The following is a 22,751-nucleotide window of genomic DNA, read 5'->3' on the forward strand; positions in this document are numbered from 1 at the left end:
AGGCAAGAGGGAAGAGGTTTAATATTCTGGGTTGAGACTGAGGGGAATTACCTTACCAAGTTAACACTATAAACAAAGCAATCTCTTGTTACCCTACCCTAAGAACTTATCATGAATTTTATTATCAGGTAGCCAAATAGGAATTAGACAGAAAGAATTTCATATTCCTCATCCGGTCCCTATGGCCAGCAGTGGTACAGGTCAGCAAGACTGAGATGTGTTTGATGTAGAAAGGGAATTAAAGATGGGGAAAGAAAAACAAGGAACTTGTTACAATGGGATCAGAGGAGGCCTCCAGCACTGACTGTGTGCCTATATAGGTGAGGCACCGCACTAAGCAACTTGTATACTTAATGTGATACCTCAATGGGTAAAAAGAGTAAATTCTCATTTTACCCATGAGAAGACAGATTGAAAAAAAATTTTTTTTTAAGTTTGTTTATTTTTGAGAGAGAGAGAGCAGGGGAGGGAGAGGCAGAGAAAGAGGAGAGAGAGAATCCCAGGCAGGCTCCACAATGCCAGCACAGAGCTTCACGCAGGCCTTGAACCCATGAACCGTGAGACTATGACCTGAGCTGAAATCAAGAGTCGGATATTTAACTGACTCAGCCACCCAGGTGCCCCAAGAAGACAGACTTAGAAAGGCTAAGGAATTTGTCTAAAGTCCCACAGCAAGTAACCAGGATGGGAATTCAGAAGCGAGGGGCCCCAAACCTCTGCTCCCAATGGTGTAACTGAAGCAGCAAACAGAAAGGAACGATTAGGACATTTCTGCACAAATGTGTTCAGTTTTGTGCTTACCTCTTTGCTTCTTCCTTCTGCTGCTCTTTCCAACTACTCTCCATGTAACGTAAGGCATAATCACTTTCATCTTTGTATCTGATAAGAGGAAATCAATGTTGTTAGGGAAAACACCCAAATTCCCAAATATTTAGGAACTGCATCCTCCTGTTTTAAAAATCAGTATCTTTATAACTAATAAAAAACACAGGATTACTCTTCTTTCTTTGGCAAGGAGTGACAGAGGCAGAGGACGGGTAGCAGTGGGTTTCTGAAGTCAAGGCAAATTAAATGAGCCCTCACTACTCCCTGAAGGCAATTATTCCTGAATCTAATGTCAATGAAGGTACTCAATCCAACAATGCTTACTCACCTCACTCGCCTCTAGTTACAGAATAGTTTATATTAAAATCCTGAAAGCACACCATATATGGAAATCATTTTGTACATATTAATCTCATTTGAGCTTTGTGAGAAAGGACTTTAGAACACAGACTGAAGCAGGCAGATTAATGGTTTGACCAAGAACATATAACTAGTCAATGACATTACTAATATTAGGTTTTTATTAAAAAAAATTTTTTTTTATGGGGCGCCTGGGTGGCTCAGTCGGTTGAGCGGCCGACTTCGGCTCAGGTCATGATCTCACGGTCCGTGAGTTCGAGCCCCGCGTCGGGCTCTGTGCTGACAGCTCAGAGCCTGGAGCCTGCTTCAGATTCTGCGTCTCCATCTCTCTCTGACCCTCCCCTGTTCATGCTATCTCTCCCTGTCTCAAAAATAAATAAATGTTAAAAAAAAAAAAAATTTTTTTTTAATGTTTATTTATTTTTGAGACAGACAGTGAGTGGGGGAAGGGCAAAGACAGAGGGAGACACAGAATCTGAAGGAGGCTCCAGGCTTTAAGCTGTCAGCACAGAGCCCGATGCGGAGCTTGAACTCACAGACTGGGAGATCATGGCCTGAGCCAAAGTCAGACACTTAACCAACTGAGCCACCCAGGTGCCCCATTAATATTAGATTTTTAAATCTGATTTTTATTCCAATTCTTTTTACTACTCTTTTTACCAAATTTTTTTTTAAACACTTTGTCTCAGGATTGCCTTCTAATTTCTCATATCCATGGCTTTAAAGGAGAGGGCAACTGTCAACCGATATGCACTATCCCTTCTGTTTTACATATAAAACATATGTCCCTTCTGTTTTATCTCATTTAATCCTTCCAGATGTCATTCTGAAAATAATTTACTCAAGTTTATCCAGCTAGGAAGTGGTAGAACTTCTATTCAAACCCTGATCTTTCATCTATACTAGTGTTCTCAAACTTTAATGTGCATTTGAATTACCTGGGAACCGTATAAAGCTGATTTAGATTTGGTAGCTCTGAAGTAGGGCCTGAGAGCCTGCATTTCTTAACGCTGTTGTCAGGTGATGTCAGTGATGTTGGTCCCATACTGACTGCTGTCCAGGGACCACACTTTTGAGCAGTAAAGCTTTTTACATCAAAGAAAAGCAGATGTCAGATCAGACCAGCTTTCAACACAGGTCTGTGATGTCAGATCAGACTAGCTTTCAACATGGGTCTGTGGATGGCTTTCTGAGTTCAAAGCCAATCTAGTTCTATTCCAGTAAGCTGCTTCACTCTCATTAAATATACATCTTACAAGGGCAACAGTTTAAAAAGGTATTTTTTGGCATGCAACCACACAAAAAATTCTGAGTTAACCATTAGGTGGTGCCAAAAGAGTAAATCTTAAACAATCATCCAATGGTCCCTAATTAAGAATTTTATTCAATGCCTCTGCTATTAATGTTTGCTTTTCCCCCATAGCACGAGTCATTCAAAATAAGTATATCATTTATCTAAACCACCTATAGCCTTACTTTTTTCGGTCATAGCCAAAGATTTCTCGAATGTGCTTGGATATTTCTTCCTGAGGTTCTCCTTCATCTTCAATAAAATCTTCCATTTCAGAGTCATATTCATCATCATCTTCCTCCTCTTCATATTCTCGTTGCCTTTTGTAACCACTAGGGAAGGGAAGCCTTTGAGTACCTAAGAATAGAAAAGTCATTATTTATAGGAGCATTAAAACTGAAAATAGTCCCAACAAAGTTTTACATAAACTGAGATTTTAAGAATTCATTAAGACAGTATCCTCAAAAACCAGAGCCAGCAAATTGGCCCATAGCATGGGCTCATTACGAAATCATCCCTGCTGCTTCATGTTGTCTACAAGGAGTAGAATTTCTATTTATCCCAGGGCTTACCAGAAGCATCTGTCACATCTTGTAGCCTAACAGCTGCCTTCCTTCTGGATTTAAAAGACTGATAAAATTAAAAAGAAAATTGCAAATAGCTTACAGGATCTCTAACTTTTAATTCTGCCATGAAAAAGACACCAAAAGTAACAACCTACCATCTATTATCACAATTTCATTCCTTTTTTTTTTTAGAATTCCAACAAAGTATGAAAGATTCCCAGAATTATGGATAATTATTGAAATGAGTAAGTCTGACTTTAAAAGAAAATCACTACATTATCATTATTTTGTCATTTTGCCAAAAGACTGAATAAAACTTTGCAAAAGACAGGCAATGATCAATAGAACAGCATCTGGGAACAACTGCTTTCTAGTCCTTGATTACAGACACTCCTTTTATTGATCTACAGTTGTTTTTAATACGCATGGCTTGTCTCCTTAGCTCGGCTCAACTTCTGCACTGTTGACATTTTGGGCCAGATCATTCTTTGTGAGCAGACTCTCCTGTGTCCTATAGTATAACAGCAGCATCCCTGGCCTCTATCTACTAGATACCAGTAGCATCCCCTGGGCCCAGTGGTGTCAGTCAAAAATGTCTCCAGACACTGCCAAATGTTCACTGGGCATCAAAATCATCCTTGGTTGAGAACCAATGTTCTAGCTGAACTAAGAAGTTAAAGCATGGAATCTTACCTAAGTAGATTCATAAAGGACCAGTAGCTAGGGCCTTGATGGGCTGCCCACTACAAGGAGCAGAAACACAAGGGCAGTTCCTGGTACATTGTGGATACTTAAAAAGTATCTGATGAATAAATAATGCACCAAAGGCTTCGAGCTTACAAATACACTCCAACTTTTGAAGAAAGGTCTCTCTAGTTCTCATGAAAAGGTAAAGATGAATTAATTCATTGAACCATATAAGGCATATTCACTCATCCTGTCTCACAAATCACATAGCCAAGTTTCATGCACTTGGAGACGTTACAGGGGTGAACACAGAGGGTCCTAGATAACTCTCTTTCTAAAGCCTTTTCCAAGTTATGATCACTAAAGGGACTCTCAGGCACAAAGAGAGACAGAGCATCAGGATTCTATCAATACAGGAGTACATTAAAGGGCACATGGAAGGGTTCACAGGGTCTCAGTTTATGTAAAACAAAGTACTCTTTCCAATTTCCTAGTAACAAGTCAATATCCTTAGGGTGAAGGACAGTTTTACCTTGGGCAGATCTGTAGCCAGATAAGGAAGGCTTCATTCCATTCATCTGTCCATTGCTGGATCGGCTAATTATATTCTTGGAAGAAATTGTTTCTGAGACAACGGTACACTTGGGTTTTAGGGGGAGACCGGAGCTACTAACTGTTCGCCCAGGTCCCAAGCTGCTCACTGGTCTTCCAGGGCCTGAACTACTGACCGTCCGTCCGGCTGGAACTGAGCCACTGACTGGCCGCCCAGGGCCACTGACTGGCCGCCCAGGGCCATTGACTGGCCGCCCAGGGCCACTGACTGGCCGCCCAGGACCACTGACTGGCTGCCCAGGGGGGCCAGAGCCACTCACTGGTCGTCGGAGGTCATGCGGACTGCTCACAGGCCGCCCAGGGCCACCAGAGCTGCCCAAAGACTTCCTAGAATCACCTGAGCCAGTGGTGGGTCGTCCAGGTCCACTTGAGCTATTTGCAGGATGCCCAGGGCCACTTGTACCACTGAGTGTCCGTCCAGAGAGATTTAAGTCACTGGCTGGCCTCTTGGTCCCACTGACTGATCGCTCAGGTCCTGAGCTGGGGCTGCCATTCTGGCGCCTGGGCATGGGGCCAGAACTAACTGTGGGCCGAGCAGTCCCTGTGCTGGGCCGCCCGGGAGCTGAGCTGGAGCTGCTGCCTGGCTGCCTGACGACACCTGGACCCTTGGCTTTACTGTGTGGGGTAACCACAGGCCCAGGCCTGGAATGGCTAGGATGGGGAGGAGATTTTTTGGCTTTGTGCTCAGTAGCAGATTTCTGAGGCCCTTTAGCAGAAGTCTTTGGGACACTTGGTGAATAGGTGCTGGAGTGGGGCTTTCCAGCCCCATTGAAAACAGGTCTGTCATGGCCCTCTCGAAGTAAGGGCTGGGAGCAATTGCCAGATCCTGCTTTGGTCCTCTCTCCTGGCATGGATTTGGATGAAGACACACTTAAGTGTTTTTCATTGGCTGTACTGGGTCTGGATTTCTTCTCAGCATGAGGGAGGGGTGTACCCCTGGAGGAAGGGTGCTTGCCAAGTTTTGTGCCCACACTTTCTTTCTGAGAAGGTGCCTTTTTGGCTGGAGGTAGTCTTGCATCTGTCTCAGCTCTCTTTTTCCTCTGTTTCCGTTCAAGGAATTCTCGCTCCCTAAGTTCTTCTGCAGTCATAGGCCGCTCTTCTGTTTTCTTCACTACCTTGATCTCCACTGGTTCATACTGCTTTTTCTCGGCCAGCCTGAGTAGATCAGTGAAGTTCATGAGTGGCGGGGCACTTTTAAGGGGGACCTTTGGTTTGCTTTCAACTTTGGGAGGTTCTTGCTCCTCCTCATACTCCTGCTCTGACTCTGCTTGATTGTACTCTAAGAATTCATCATCTTCTTCCATCCCATACTCTTGTTCTGTTCCCTGGCTAGTGTGGCTTTCCATCACCTGCCTCTTCTTTGACTTTTCCTCAACGGGAATCCCGTTGTAACCATGGAAATTATCCTTTGTCCTCTTGGCCATAGCTCTTGCCTTCTTATCATGTTTTAGCTCAATTCGCTTTTTCACTAGTTCTTCTTTTCTCCTTTTCTCCTCTAAAGCTAAAATGGAGAAAACAAGAACAAAGTATTTCAAGGTCTGGAGGTCTCAAGTATGTTCATCCGAAATCAGTAGGTGGCCAAAACACAGGCAACATTCAAGTTACAGTTTGAAGACATCTAGGAATCAAAGGAGGAAGTCCTTTGAACAAGTATCAGTTGAGTCATCTTTACATAATGAGTGGGTTACATATGGGGTTTTCAATATGACAAAGCAAGCGAGAGACTGGGGTTTTAGCTTTAAATATAGAAAATAATTCATACCAAATAAAGATACCAAGTTAAGGAAACAGTAGGAACCACTTCACAGTCATTATTAACTATGAATAAATGAATACTTAAATGTATTAAATCAGTTTCCTTGTCATTTGCATGAGGTAAAACTACTGTTTAAGTTTGCTGGTCTTCAAAAATTGCCCCTATTTTTAACCTTTAAGATAGCATTCTTGATAATTAAAAAAATTAAAATACAAAATACGTAGAAGCAGATTCAGAATGAAGGTCAAAGAATGGAGTTCTTATTGGGACCTAGTGTGGCCAATTGCAAGATATGGCCGCTGTCCCCAAAAGCACTAAGAAGAAATAAAAGATAACATCCATACAAATGATCAGCATGGGAACACATGTAATATGCTCTAAATACAGCTGACTCAGGCACACAAATCCCTTAGCCTATTAAGTTACTACAAGCATCCGCTAGTTAAGTACAAGCTAGTTGTGAAGGTAGAAGACTTTAAAATTGACAATAAAGCTATAGATATGTACCTTTTTGCCTGAGCTCCTCTTCTTTTCGTCTGAGAAAAGCCTGAACAGCTGCAGATTGGACACCCTTGACTTTTGGGTCTTTTTTGGGAGGCCCCACTGCCAAACTATACCTTTTCTAAAAATAAAAAAAGTAAAAGTTAAAAGCAATTCAACTTTACAAATGTATTTGCTACTAGGTGTAAGGCATTGTACCAAGCAATAGAGAGGTTTACATACTGACTGAAAAACGGATTCTGAATAAGAGATCATATAACTAACATGGAAGCTTAGCTATAAAATTTTGGTCTAAATAGGATTATGCATGACTGTTTTTAGGTACAGAATTTCTTTGTAACATCCTAAATAATGCACACATGAAGAATTCAGAGAAATGGGGACTTTTAAAAAGAAATCATCACTTAGAATGGACTGTTTAAAAATTCTGAATAAAAAAAAATCGACCTTTAGAACTAAGCATTTCAAAGTGTAACTTTTCAAACAGAAAAAACTACTCATAAAATGTTTTCTCTCCTGAATACCTTATTCCAGACTATTTTCTAGTAAGACTCACAGCTACACGGGTTATTTTGCTTACAGTATAAAACACTGAGATTTTACTTTGACCATAGGCAAAGCTGGTGGCAAACCAAAGCTAAAAAGCATTTCAAGGAAATCTAAGCAGCAAGAAGTGCCCAATTCTCTGTACTTTTAACCACAGCTCTTATGTTCATTAAATATTAATTTGTTACATAAACTGTTTTAGAAAGGTTTCCATATCACCCAAAAAATACTAATATTATCCTGGCACAGATGATATTAATCTGGGTTTTGATTTTTATGTAACTACACTGGGAAAGGACTAAAACCATAGTAAAGTTAATTTGAACTACAACAGGGAAAACATTTCCATTGTATAAGTATCTATCATAAGAGAAGTATGATAAACAGAATAACTCAGACCAGGATGATTCATCTCAAGGACTATTGCACATTAAATATATGGATAGAATATGTTTTCACTCTTATGATGATCCTGAGAAACTTAACAGAAGACCATGGGGGAGGGGAAGGAAAAAAAAACAAGGTTAGGGAGGGAGGGAGCCAAAACATAAGAGACTCCTAAAAACTGAGAACAAACTGAGGGTTGATGGGGGGTGGGAGGGAGGGGAGGGTGGGTGATGGGTACTGAGGAGGGCACCTGTTGGGATGAGCACTGGGTGTTGTATGGAAACCAATTTGACAATAAATTTCATATAAAAAAATTTAAATAAATAAATAAATAAATAAATAAATCTATGGATAGCAAATAAGTTTTTATTTTTTTTTTTATTTTTTATTTTTTTTAATTTTTTTTTTTTTCAACGTTTATTTATTTTTGGGACAGAGAGAGACAGAGCATGAACAGGGGAGGGGCAGAGAGAGAGGGAGACACAGAATCGGAAACAGGCTCCAGGCTCTGAGCCATCAACCCAGAGCCTGATGCGGGGCTTGAACTCACAGACCGCGAGATCATGACCTGGCTGAAGTCGGACGCTTAACCAACTGCGCCACCCAGGCGCCCCGCAAATAAGTTTTTAAATGCTCTCCCTCTTTTGTTAGGCTGATGACATTCTTATCCACTAAACCTGTTATTGTGCTAGTTAAAAAGGAAACACTAACCCCCCTGAGCACAAATCCAGCTACTTAAAAACCAAAAAAACAGACTCCCCAAATGTGCATGAAATTCTTGGGAGGAAAGCCAAGGATCCATGCTTACTATGTGGCTAGCCAAATACAAGACATCCGAAACAGACTGGAAGTTCCAGCTAAGTTAGTTCACCAGTGAAGCAGGCCCTAATCCAGCATGAAAATCCTGCACGATAGCAATGCTGTGACCTGACACATCCCTGACAGAAATCCCAAAAGAGAGCACCCAGATTCCTCTCCCAGTCAGCTTGGTTGAATCACCATAAAACCCAGTAATAAGTCCCTATCTTTGTAAATTTAGTTGTAAATGCTTTCCATTGTGGATTGGAGCCCAATATTTAAAGAAGAAAAGGAGAGGGAGGGCACACTGAGGAGAAAGAGAATACTGCTTTACCTAACTGCCTATATATAAGTTGTCCTCGTTTACAAGAACCTCAAACACAAGCTTTATCTACAAAAAGTTTATATTTTCTTAATGGAAGAGCCACCATGAATAGGACTCAAGTTGCATAAGATATACACAGACTCATAAGCAGAGACATATACTCACTTCACCCTATCCAGTTAGTAACATTTGTAAGAGGAAAGATGGATTTTTTTTTTTTTTTTGCCAAGACTTAAGATTTTCCTGTCCCGCCAACAACCTAGTCCATATGTTCACCTGCCAAATCAAAGCTTATACAAAGCAACCCCCCCAACCCCGCCCAGCCTCAAATGCCAATATACATGTTAGTGTTACCTTGAACAGCACTGGTTCATTATCTACATATTACAGCAACAAGCACTTCCTAATTTGACTTCAGGATAGACACATTTCTTCCTAACCTGAGACTTCAAGGGATAGGTAATGGGATATGACTAGCTGAAAAGCTACTCACGACTGCATACAGGCACCAACAGCGTCAATGGAGTACAGTTTACTAAGCTTCAGTCATTTGCATAACACCTGCATAATTTTTGCCCTTTTAGTATACCATCTGCATTATTATTTACTAATTTTAAGAAAATATATAGGGGCGCCTGGGTGGCGCAGTCGGTTAAGCGTCCGACTTCAGCCAGGTCACGATCTCGCGGTCTGGGAGTTCGAGCCCCGCGTCGGGCTCTGGGCTGATGGCTCAGAGCCTGGAGCCTGTTTCCGATTCTGTGTCTCCCTCTCTCTGCCCCTCCCCCATTCATGCTCTGTCTCTCTCTGTCCCAAAAATAAATAAACGTTGAAAAAAAAATTTTTTTTAATTAAAAAAAATTAAAAAAGAAAATATATAGACCTAACACTATGACTTATTATTATAGCTTTACTTCAAGCAATAATATCCATGAAATGATTGGCTTGAGGGCTAGTTACATTTCTGCAAATCATGTTAAAATATAACCATTAAACACACACACACACACACACACACACACACAGCATTTTGGAAAATGCCAAAAAGGAACATAAAAATACAGGAAAGGCAGAACACAAAGAAGAAACAAGGGAGTGGAGTGTTCAGGCTCTCAGATTTACTCAGAAAAGAATTGCAAAGATTACTTTTAGCTTTTTCTTTTTTTCATATTAAATATAATTTTTTGTCAAACTGGTTTCCATACAACAACCAGTGCTCATCCCAACAGGTGCTCTCCTCAATGCCCATCACCCACTTTCCCCTCTCCGCCACCCCCCATCAACCCTCAGCTTGTTCTCAGTATTTAAGACTCTCATGGTTTGCTTCCCTCCCTCTCTGTAACTTTTTTTTCTCCCTTCCCCTCCCCTATGGTCTTCTGTTAAGTTTCTCAGGATCCACACATGAGTGAAAACATATGGTATCTGTCTTTCTCTGCCTGACTTATTTCACTTAGCATGATACTCTCCAGTCCCATCCACGTTGCTGCAAATGGCCAGATTTCATTCTTTCTCATTGCCAAGTAGTACTCCATTGTGTATATAAACCACAATCTCTTTATCCATTCATCAGTTGATGGACATTTAGGCTCTTTCCATAATTTGGCTGTTGTTGAAAGTGCTGCTATAAACATTGGGGTACAGGTGCCCCTATGCATCAGCACTCCTGTATCCCTTGGGTAAATTCCTAGCGGGGCTATTGCTGGGTCAAAGGGTGGTTCTATTTTTAATTCTTTGAGGAACCTCCACACTGTTTTCCAGAGCGGCTGCACCAGTTTGCATTCCCACCAACAGTGCAAGAGGGTTCCCGTTTCTCCACATCCTCTCCAGCATCTATAGTCCTGATTTGTTCACTTTAGCTTTTTTCAAAGCATCCACCTATTTTCAACCACTCACACTGCCAATTTTAAATTCAGCTTTTTTGTTTTAGCACCTTTAATACTCAAGGGTATTTATCAAGCTGACTTTACTTTTACCCCAACAACTCTGCAGTACTTTTTGTTCTGTCCTATGATGTAGAAGGGATTCAATAAATCTATTAAAAGTCTCATTTCATGGGTCTGCTAGGAAACAAGAAGGGCAAGGTCCTAACTTGATGAGGCTTAATCTTATTCACTGACATGAGCTGAGTCATAATTAACAGTTTCTTACATCCGCTGTAGCTTGATGCACTCAAAAGCAGATACCAGGAAAATATTAAAATATTCTCTTAGGCAAACTTTAGGTCAAAACCTAGAAATCTGGGGTTAGAAAAAAAAAGGGGGGGGGTCCTGTATCTCCATAGGAAATATTCTTCTTTCTTAACTGTTTTGAGATACAATTCACATACCATAAAATCCATCCTTTAAAACAAAATTTTTTTTAAACTTTAGAGAGAATGAGTGAGCAGGGGAGAGGGGCAAAGGTGGTGGGTGGGTGGGAGGGAGGGAGGAAGTGAGGGAGGGAGAGGGAGGGGGAATATCTTAAGCAGGCTCTTCGCTCTATCAGTCTGGAGCCCAATGTAGCTCAATCCCATGGGATCATGACCCTGGGATCATGATCTGAGCTGAAACCAAGAGTCAGATGCTCAACTGACCAAATCACCCAGGCACATAAAATCCACACATTTAATGTGTACAATTCATTGGTTTTTAGTACATTCAGAGTTGTACAACCATCACTACTATTGGATTGCAGAACATTTACATTATCCCAAAAAGAAATACCCTTTAGCAGTCATTCCCCATTCCCTCTCTCTCTCCCCTCTGCCCCTGGCAACCTACTTTCTGTTTCTGTGGATTTGCCAATTCTGGACATTTCATATAAATGAAATCATGTACCCAGTGTACCATTATACAATAATATTTATCACAATATAAGGGAAAATTTACAGGCCATAGACAAATGGCTATATATGAGTGATTATACAAAATATTAAGATTTTTCAAATTTGAAAACACTTGTTAATTTTCACTTGACTCTATTATTAAGTTTGAAAATAGACCCCTTCAAAGGCCTAGAAAATATCCTTGAGAGAATGCTCTGTAAGTTAGTTCCTTACATCACTGAACTGAGAAATTATAATTATTTCCCTGGCTTATGGAAAATTAAGAAACGATTAGTTTCTACGACCATTACGTGTTTCAGTTTCAGCAAAGGTATCATTTTAACTCTTTTGGAGTAAAAATAGAATATACCTAGAACCTTAAAATGACAATTATGTAATACCTAAGTAAATTTAAATGGAGATAATGTAATTTTACTTTGATGTCAGTGTTGGCTTTTCTATTTTTTTTTTTTTTTTCTCAAATAAAAACTCTCAAAGAAACAAAATGAAATCCTACAATATGTGTGGCTGCCATGGTCAGTTTTACGTGCCAGCTCAGCTAGGCTATAGCAGTCAGTTATTTAAATCAAACGCTAATCTAGTGTGGCCGTGAAGGTATTTTGCAGGTGTGGGTAACATCTACAATCAGCTAACCTGAGGTAAAGCAGATTACCCTCCATAATGTGGATGGTACTCATCCAATCAGTTGAAGGCCTTAAGAGCAAAAACTGAGTTTTCTCAGAGAAGAAGGTATTGGCCCTACAAATTTCAGACTTGCCAGCCCGCACAATAACATGAACCAATTTCCTAAAATAAATCCAACTGGTTCTGCTTCTCTGGGGAGCCCTGACTGATACAGTGGCCATTTGTATCTTGGTAGTTTCCCTTAGTACAATGTTCTCAAGATCCATGTTTGTAACATGGATCAGTACTTCGTTTCTTTTTATGGCTGAATATTTCACTGTGCTGATTTACCACATTTTATCTATTCACCAGTTGATGGGTATTTGTTTTTACTTTTTGGCTATTATGAATAATGCTGCCATGAACACTTGTGTACAAGTTTTTGTGTGTGTGAACATCATTTCTCTTGGGTACAGGGCGATAGATCTTCTTAACCTTGAGCTAGCCAGACCTTTTTAAAAGGGGTTGCAGTCACACTCTGTTCAGTTGAAAGATCTGAGATTTGTTGTAACAGAATATTGTAATAGATAATCCCCTCCGCCCAAAGGGGTAGCCCAGTAGAGAACAATGCTTTTTTAAAAACATAAAAATAAAAAGCCTCAGGCCGGGATTACATTATATTCTATTTAATAAAGCAGAAGAACTATTTGGCACTTTCTCCTGCATCAGATGGTCACATTTAGCTCTAGCAGCAGCACATTGAGATGCACCCACCAATTCTGAATCTGATTCAAGGCACCAGGCTGCTTCATTGTTTGAGCTTCATGAAAAGCAGCTGGACAAGAGTTTCTTTTATCCTAAGTGTATCCATTTTATTATACTGCAAGCCAACTCAGTCATTCTGCTGGACCCCAATGAATGATCCACAGCAGTGAAGCTTATGCCATTTAAATACAGTATCAGAGATTTTGCCAAGATTTGTAATTCTGAAGCCAACAGACCTAGAAAACATTAACTCACTTTAAGACATATGTGTTCCTTGCACTGGAATTATACTGTCATGGTCAGATTAGGAAAATGAGGAGTTTTCTGTTCTGGAAATATGTGCTAACCAAATACGTTACGTTGGAATCAATAGTCAATCCCTTCTTGAAAGTTGTTCTTTACTCAGGAGAGAACAACATATTGTTGTAATTGTAGAAAATATAAATTTCCTGATGGCTTTATACATATTAGAGACTTATTATTAGAGTTAGGAATATTCAAAGAATATATCTTTGAGTTTAATAATACTACACAATTTCACAAAACATCATAGGGAATAAATGCAGGCCTGGAAAATGAATGGTTTGCATTAGGCTTGCTTAGCTGGGTGGTTAAGAGAATGAAAATAAAACAGTCAAAAAGCACGCTATTCAGGATTGCTATAGGGTCAAATGTAAATTTACTATTATTGTGTTTATAAAAATATACCTGATTATAAAATGTAGCATCAGATAGGTACCTCAGAGTCCCTAGCCCAACCTCTACGTTAGAAGTGGCCCAAAAAGCACAAGTGTGTATTAACTGGTTGTCACTCACAATTTGTAACAGAGTGTGAATTAGAATCTAAGTCTCCTGACTCAGGTTCAAGAGTATTCCCACTATATGTCTCACTTCTACGTTAATCCCAACACTGTCATCCAGCTCTAACCTCAATTTTTATGTTTACTTTGAGAGAGCGAGCGAGCGAGTAGAGGGATGTGGGGGGGGGGGGGGGGGAGGGGGTGCAGAGGGAATCCCAGGCAGGCTCTGCACTGTCAGCCCAGAGACAGACACAGGGCCGAACGCATGAACTGTGAGATCATGGCCTGAACCGAAACCAAGAGTCAAACACTTAACCGACTGAGCCACCCAGGTGCCCCTCTAACCTCAATCTTAAACACCCTTCCCAACTTTCCATCTGCTTCTTGGATGGTGCCATGACCTCCAATAGGTCCACCACTTAACTTTCTATCTTATCCACCCTCAATCTCACACTATTTCTGTCAACCATACTGGCACTCTCCCACCACAGGCTGTAAGTCTCTCTCTACCCACCAATTTCCAAATGCTGTTGGTTTGCCCTTTAAATTTCTCTCCCATCAGACTTTACTGTACATTGACAAGTGCCATAAAAACCAACAGTTATTGCCTAAGGCTATATTATATTGGGCTGGAGTTGAGGGTAGGAAGCTGGATGGGTTCAGGCTTTATTAAATGAACAACTGTCCTCATATCCAATAGACTCTTCACTTAGCACAGGGTCATGATTAAGAGCAAGAACTCCGGAGCCAGTTAGCCTGTATAAAATTCTCTGCTCTACCGTTACTAGCCCTGTCACTTTTTGGCTGAATGACTTCAGACAAGTTTCCTCATCTCTCTAGGCCTCAGTTTCCTTATCCATGAAACAACCTTCCCTATATGGTCATCACAGTGATTGAATTAATCAATGTACATAAAGTGGTTAGAACAGTGCCTGGCACCAAGTAAGCATTATAAATGGCAGTTGTTGTTGTTATCATTATTATTCAGAAAGAGATTCTCTTAGGTAGTGACGGGAAGAAAAATAACAATCTCTGGTGGTAGAGTTTCTAAAAGACCCTCTCCTTCCAACACTGGTTAAATAGTACTACCCCTCAGGCTAGCAATTCAGAGCTACTTCAGGCCCTGGCAAACTCCTCTTCAGATCCAAGCATGGGAGCAATCCAGTTATAGCCAATAAATCAAAAGTTGCAAAGTGATTGCAGAAACGTTTTTGTTGGCCCATACTGTTCTTTCAAAGGAAATATAACTACTGTAGCACACGGTAGGCTTCTTTTGAATGCAGAGCTTGACACCTATTATTTTATATCTAGACTACTTCAAGAGCTTCCATTATTATCATTTCATATCCAGGCTACTTTAAGAACTTACATTATCTACCTGGCCCTCAGGACATCTGAACTTGCCACCCCAGTTAAAGTCCCTGAGCTCCTTTCCCAGTACCGACATTCTTATCCTCAAGGGGCTATAGCCCCCAAATCCTCATATGTTTAGTACCACATAAATGCTTCGTCTTTACTTTTTGAGTTGACGATCACACCAGAGCGACAGCATCTTCTCCGGGATGATTTTCACAGTATGACTGTGAGAAAGCCACATAAGTCATCAATTAGTTACTTACAACCTACAAGACCCATATTCTAAGCTCTACCATTCTATCAAGTCAAGATACTTGTTTTTCGCTAGAGGAACCAGGGAGAAAAATTTTAAGTACAAGTCCGAGGTTACCAAAAATATCTTTTCTCCTTTAAATATAAACAGAGCTTGCGACGATAACTGGTTACATCACCTTGATCAGCTGTTTTTTAAATTCAGTTTTCCACTGGGAAATGATAGCATGCCTAATATTGCTAGGCATGATGCAATCCTTCCTTTGTTTTAATAAAACATTATAAAAATAACTATTTCTCCTGAAAAGAAACAACAGAAAAGAGTTTCCATTACAGAAATGTTCATTGCTTCTCAAACCAGACACAATAGATACCTCTTAAAAGTGAAGCCCTGGAGGGGCACTTGGGGTCAGCTGGTTAAGTGTCAACTCCTGATGTTGGGTCAGGTCACGATCTCACAGTTTTGAGATGAGCCCCGCGTCGGGCTCTGCACTGAGAGTGCAGAGCCTGCTTGGGATTCATTCTCTCTCTCTCTCTCTCTCTGTTTTCTCTCTCTCTCAAAAATAAATAAACTTAAAAAACAAAAATTCAAAGTGGCTGTCCAGGTGTTTTATATTTTAGCCTTCCTTGGAGTTAATCAGTGCTAGTCACCATAGTTCCTTTCTGTAGCAAAGTCTGACATAGCTATGAACAATGAAGACTGAAATCTCAACATCAGCTCTGATAAGATGGAAATGGAAGGTGGGGAAGAAGATGGCTAAAAGGAAAATATGAACCAAGCACTAGAGTGGGATGCAAAGCCTCTGTGGTTCTCAGACCATCATTCAGTCAATACAGCTTATGTCAAACATGGGGTGCATGTGTATGACTGAATTGTTGTTTCTTGACTTGGATGATGGTTTACAAGGATACCTGCTTTGCCACAGTTTATCACACTGTACAATATATATTTCACAACTGATGGTGTGCTCTCAGAGGCTTTATTTACTTTGAGCTGATAAAGCAAAGTAACAGAATAATTAGATAAACCAAGTGAAAACAAGATCATGGATTAAATTTAACTGTCTTGCTCTGTTTCTCAATAGTTTCTTCTGTGACACATTCATCTGATGTAAAAAAAAAAAAAGGATCAGAATGCTAACTAAATCAAACTTCTAGGCTTTCTAGCTTTTTGTGGGGGTTGAGGGTGGGGAGGAGAAAGTATGCTTTCATAAAATATATGCCTATATTCATTTACTAAATTTTAAATGATCTCACCAATTCACCTTTCTTTTCTGCTTCCAATCTTTGTTATTTAATAGATTTGTTGATAATGTACATATTCTAAAACATACACAGATTTTGAAATCATCTGCTCTAGTAATATCTGGTTTTTAGAATAACTTGGTTCTGATTCTCCCTCAGAATATTACTGGGTATCAAAGCTAGTATTACCTATTTTTGACCTCCACTGAAATTCAAGAAGATCTAGAATAAAATATGGACCTAATTATGCAAAGATGAATGGTTACGGGATCCAATATTGACCTGTCTAGGAAATGCACATAATTTGCAGAAAATAAATTTGGTTGTTCAAGGTTTCAGTGGTTTAAGCCCATAAGTTCAACATACAGATCTTCGGGCTCATGGCTTAGGGGGGATGATTATTCAGCGTACTTGGGATGAAAGATGAATATATGGGAATTTAATAAATATTAAAATGACAGATACCAGTTTCATTTACCAATTATTTTACTATCTTCAAATCAATATTTTCAAAGGGTAAAAGAATGGGCCAGACTCAGAAGACAAGAAAAGTGTAGAAGTGGGAAAAACAAAACACTGCAAATACACAAAAATCTAAGAAATGCAGAACGCATAGTGAGAGCTCAATAAATTCCAGTTGAACTTTGACAGAGAGCTGTTCGAGGTCTATACTTCACTGCTCAAACCGCAAGTATCACAATGCAATTTGTCGGTTTACAGCTGTGCTGTGGGTACCATCTGAGGATCCAGAAATGATTAGTTTATGCAAAACAGCTACACCCCGCAGACTAGGCACTCTCCACCACTTCAGCGTGTAGATTTTTAAAGTCTTACATCGCTCTGCGAATACGGGCGAATTCGCAAAATTACTGAGCAAATGGGACATAGATTTCAAACAAAGGCAAACCTGGAAGGCCACAAGTAAACGGAAGTTGAATAACTTACCCATTCTGTTGGCCAAGGATTTCGTGGAATCTGCTCAACTTCTCTTCCCAATACATAAGGTATTATTAAATCTTTGGGAGGTTTTAATTTAATCATCTCATCAGAGAACTTGTTCGAGAAATCACACAATGTTTGACCCCATCTTAGGCGGGAACTCACCCAAAAGGCTATCAGACCACATCCCGAAAACCCCTGAAACTCCCCAACGTACACGCTTTCTTTCCATCCTTTGGGCTGAAGTTTATGCCAAAGCCAGAAACTACTAGCGCTGGATTCCACCATGTACCAGGCACGGTTTCACTCACCAGCCTTCACACAACTCTAAAACACCCGCACTGCAAAGTCCACGTTGCAGGGGTGACTAAGCCGGAGAAACCTACTCGCCGGAAGGCTGCCACTTCGCACCTCAAGCCCCTTTTACCCATTCCCCAAGAATGCACGCCCAAGAAAAGCAAACAAGGCGTCCAGGTCTTCCCTCTCCCGGAGTCGATAGGCGGATGCCTGGAAGTTCCACGGGCCAGAAATTCCAAACTTGAAGATTAGGGTCTCCTACACTGGTGCCCGGCTGGTACTTACCGGCACGTTGTTGACACCTTGTCCTTTGGAAGCTATCAGGAGAATTTCCCTGAAATCCATGTTGACAGAGGCGGAGACACTGGGCCAGGCTCTCGGAAAGAAGTGAAAGTACGCCTTACCGAGGCGCCCAGCTACAGCCAAGTGAACTGCCTGGCCCACCCCTCTCCCACCCCTCCTCAGCACGACCACTTCCGGCGCCTTCCAATGCCGTCTGCCCGCCCCCTTTCCTCTTGCGGCCTATATTCTTTTAGGTCCGCCGCTCAGCTCTCGAGTCCCTGGCGTAACTTCCGCCTTTAGGCTCCAGACACGTAGGAACGTGGTACGTGGCTGCTGGCGTCGGCTCGAAGGGGCGGGACTAGGCCCTTCACGGACCAAGGAGACGCGGCCTAGTAAAGTGAGGGGTGTGGCTAAGGGAAAGATCCACTTCCCTGGAGGCCGGGGCTCGCGACCTGACCATCTTGGTGTTTCTTGTGACCTCTGAGTAGGGAAGGCGAGGGGGTGGGGGGTTACCTACCAGGCCTGGGTTCGCTGGGTGTCACGGGTGGGCGCTCAGTCCGAAACGGCAGGGCCCCAGCAGCTGAACCGACGGATCTCGGGCAGGGGGTTTTAGTTACCGGTTTCTAGGCGCTCGCGAAATTGCGCAGGCGCACATGGCACCGACTAGTCCTCTCGTGTACACATTACTCATCACATCCTGGCACAAGGTGTGTGCTCACCTCCTGCGCAGATGCATGCATGTCGTTCGCGTATAGAGACACAGGCTTGGTGCTTTTGCCCCATCTAGATAATAAGCTCCATGTAGTGGATAAATGAAGGAACTCTTTACATACAGTCCCAGTCTGAACATACTTGCGCACTAACGAAACATACATGGCCCATATTCATATTAATTTGGAGTCCAGTCTTGGGTTCCTTTTAAGAGTCTCTGGGGCCTGTAAAGTCTCATTCAGTAAAATAACGCTAATTAGACCTGGGGTGGGAATAGGCCACGACTGGCTGCCAGCTAACAGGGCAGATATTTTCAGTGTGATGGAAAGCCCGTTCCAAAACTGGATTGTGGTGATGATTGTAAGTTTACTGAAAGTCCCTGTACACTCAGAACAGGTGAATTTTCCAATTATATATCAATACAGATGTTTAAAAATATTAGGCAAAGCTGGTCTTCTTTACAACTGAAGTTTTAATGCTGAGTTGTGGCCCTGACTACGTTTTTCCGTTTAAGGCTGCCCAAACAACAGACCAAGATGAAGTCTTCCTCTGATGACAGACCTGGAATTTTCAATTCCCCTATTCCCTCTGGGGAGCCCAGCATAGCATACAGCTCACCTATGCTATGCATTCCTTTCAAATACATGCCCACCTACTTAAGTAGATTAGGTAGAAGCTTGCGTGTAATGTACTGAAAAAACTAGCAGACCTCAGGGGCCTCAAGTGTAAAAAATTAAAACTAAGATTTTTGAACTTCCTTCAAGTGATTTGCTCTATTCAACAGGTAGAATCCTCTTTCAGTGTTTTCTGATTGTTCTTAGGATAAAGACCAAAATTTTAATCCTAACTGTGGCTTGTAAGGACTGCCATGATTTGCCCTGGCCCACTTCTGTAACATCATCAGCTCTCCTTTTTCACTTCTTCGTATGTTCCAGGCTCTCTTCCACTCCAGGTCCTTTCCCCCTTTCTCCCTCTGCCTAGTATGTTCCCCCTAAACTGCTGGGCCAGCTCTAACTCATCCTTCAGCATCACAAGCCTTTAGTGAGTGGTCATCAGGGTTTAAGCCCCAGTTCTGTTGATTTCTAGGTATTGTATGACCTTAGGCAAGGTTTAACCTCTCTGTACATCAGTTTAATGTAGAAAATAACAAGGATAAGATGGCTGTAAAATAACTCAAGTAAGGACTATAGATTAGTACCTGGCTGTTATGGGTTCAATTGTGTGCCCCCCAAAATTCATATGTTGAAGTCCAAATCCCCAAGATGTCAGAATGTGATCATATTTAGAGATAGGGTCTTTGAAAAGATAATTAAGTTAAAATGAGGTCCTTAAAGTGGGCCCTAATCCGACATGATGGGTGTCCTTATAAGAAGAGGAAATATGGATATCGACAGGTACAGAGGAAAACTTTGTGAAAACACAGAAGATGGCTATAACTCAAGGAGAAAGGTCTCAGAAGAAACCAACCCCACCTATACTTGATCTCAGACCTCTAGCCTCAAAAATGGTGAGAAAATAGGTTTCTGTTGTTTAAGCCACTCAGTTGGTGGTACTTTGTTACGGTAGCCCCAGCAATCAAATACACTGGTGTATGCTGAGTATTCGTGAAATGTCAGATATTATTTCAAGGAAGCTTTCTTTGAACTAGGTCAGGACCCCTTTTGTAAATTCTTATAGCCCCCAGTGTTTAACTTTGTGGAATCGTTCATGGATTGTAATTACATATTTGTGGGTTTTTTTTTTCTAACTCTGTGGTTATTGCTCATGCTAGACTGTAAGATCTGTGAGAACAGGGACCACACCCATTTTACCCATTTCTATTCCCATCATTGGCAACAGTCCCCTGCTCATGCACATAAAAACACGATGCATCTTTGAAAGTTGTTAAAAGAGTAGATCTTAAAAGGTCTTATCACAAGGAAAAAATTTTTGTAACTATGGTGACAGATGTTAACTAGACATACTGTGATTCACAGTATCTACAAATATTGAATCATTGTGTTGTATACCTGACACTAATGTTATATGTCAATTATACCTCAATAAATAAAGCAAAAAGACCTACTGTCAAAAGACCTCCACATTTTGGGACCAAATGAATGGGTCTTTAAATGAAAAGTCTTCAATATTCAATGTCATAATAGCTAACATATATTGAGCCCTAACTATATACTAAGTGCCTGGCCTGGATATCATCTGATTAAATCACAAGTGCCTATAGTAAGGCACTTCTTGTTACTATTTTATAAATGAAAAAAAGTGGATTAATATTGTACGCTTAGTCAGTGGAGAAGCCAAGGCTTAAATCTGTTGGGACATTGGCTACCATGCTACACCACCTTTTCATATTTCAATTAATCCATTTAAACTGGTGTCAATATATACAGATAAAATTATAGATAAACTAAGAGGGTTTGGATTAGGTAACTAATATATAGTTACTCAGAATCTTCAAGAACAGCAGCTGGAAGTGGGAGTGAAATAAGGAATGAGAGGAAGGAGTTTTCCCATACCCAAATAAAAGAAAATGTGTATCACTGAATTCAGCAAATATTTCCTGAGGAACTACCGTGTGCTCAGCCCTACACACAATACAAAGGAAAGACCCAACCCTCGCCTGGTCAGGGCTTTCATTCTTGTATGAACACAAGTAACAATGATGTATTAACCGCATTAGGGTACAAAGTACTGGGGATAGGCTTGCCAGATTTAGCAACAAAATAAGATACCCAGCTGAATTTGAATTTCAGATAAACAATAAGATCACTAGAAACAGTCGCTTATCTGAAATTCAAATTTAACAGGGTGTCCTGCATTTCACGTGGCAAGCCAAGAAGTGACAGAATTCCAGTCTGAACATAAGCAGAGACAGAGGCAGGAGAGCTTCTACAAGGGTTCAGAGAATAAGTAGGTGATGTATTTAAAAGAAATAAGAATAGGAAATAAGGCCAGAAAAGTAGGTGAAGCCATGTTGAGAAGATCTTGAGAGCCATGGCAGGAGAGAAGGAGGAAGAGGAACCAGTAAAAGACCAGTTAGAAAGGCAGGTGGAGAACCAAAGGAGTAGAGTGCAGTGTTCTGGGAAGCAGTAGAGAAGACTTGCCAAGGAGAAAGGGACAACCTAACAGGTCTGGTCTCCAAATGCAAATGTCACATGCTCCAAGGAGGTTCAGTAGGAATAGGAACCATGAAGCTCACTGAATTCAGCAACTGAGCTTATCCGATGAAAATTAAAATCACGAGGATGGGTAAAAGGGTACCCTTTTTACCCATCGGGTTAACAAACTTCAACAACTTTGAAAAGAAGCAATGTTGGGGAGTGAGGGTGAGGGAAATAAGACGTGATGGTGGGAATAAAAATTCTTAGCCTCTTTGAAGGCAATTTGACTAAATAATCAGTGTAATATACTAAAGGCCAGTGCTATGTGTATATTGCACACCAGGTGCTCTTCTAAGCAGTTTTATGTGTATTAACTCATTCAATTTTCACAGCAACCCTATGAGGAAGGTACTACGACAGATGGGGAAAACTGTTGCCCAGAGTAGCTAAGGGACTTGTCCACGTTCACCCAACTGGTAGTGGCAGAGCCAACACTTGGCTCCAGGCGGTGTTCTACTATACTACACTCCGTCAAAAGTCTAAAATATAGCTACTCTAACACAGAAATTCCCTAAGAATATGTTCTACCAGAATATTTGCACATGTGTGCAACGGCAACTGAACAAAGTTATTAATTACAGCATGGTTTGAAAAACAATCTGAATGTCCATTAGTAAGAGACTAATTAAATGCATACTGGGAGCACCTGGGTGGCTTAGCTGGTTGAACGTCCAACTCTTGATTCGGCTCAGGTCATGATCCCAGGGTGGTGGGACCGAGCCCTGTGTTGAGCTCTGCACTGAGAGTGGATCCTGCTTAAGATTCTCTCCCTCTCCCCCGCCCCTCCCTCCTGCTCTCTATCTCTCTCTGTAAAATAAAAAGAATAAAAAATAAACCATATTGGTACAACCTTACAGTGGAAAACTAT

At 41.1% G+C, this 22,751-nt stretch overlaps 1 protein-coding gene across 1 annotated transcript in view; it reads right to left on the bottom strand.

The window, feature by feature from the left end:
* The window catches only part of SPTY2D1 (SPT2 chromatin protein domain containing 1), a 21,887-nt gene extending 3,613 nt beyond the window's left edge, over positions 1-18,274 (bottom strand). Inside the window, exons 1-5 of the mRNA XM_047877540.1 lie at positions 18,018-18,274; positions 6,605-6,719; positions 4,262-5,842; positions 2,662-2,833; positions 802-879 (exon numbers count right to left, since the gene is read on the bottom strand). Coding sequence (XP_047733496.1) covers positions 802-879; positions 2,662-2,833; positions 4,262-5,842; positions 6,605-6,719; positions 18,018-18,077 — 2,006 coding nt within the window. The 5' untranslated portion in view covers positions 18,078-18,274. The remainder of the gene's footprint in view (positions 1-801; positions 880-2,661; positions 2,834-4,261; positions 5,843-6,604; positions 6,720-18,017) is intronic.
* Positions 18,275-22,751: the final 4,477 nt, after the last annotated feature.

The sequence above is a fragment of the Prionailurus viverrinus genome, chromosome D1 (genome assembly GCF_022837055.1).
Source record: "Prionailurus viverrinus isolate Anna chromosome D1, UM_Priviv_1.0, whole genome shotgun sequence".
NCBI lineage: Eukaryota > Metazoa > Chordata > Mammalia > Carnivora > Felidae > Prionailurus > Prionailurus viverrinus.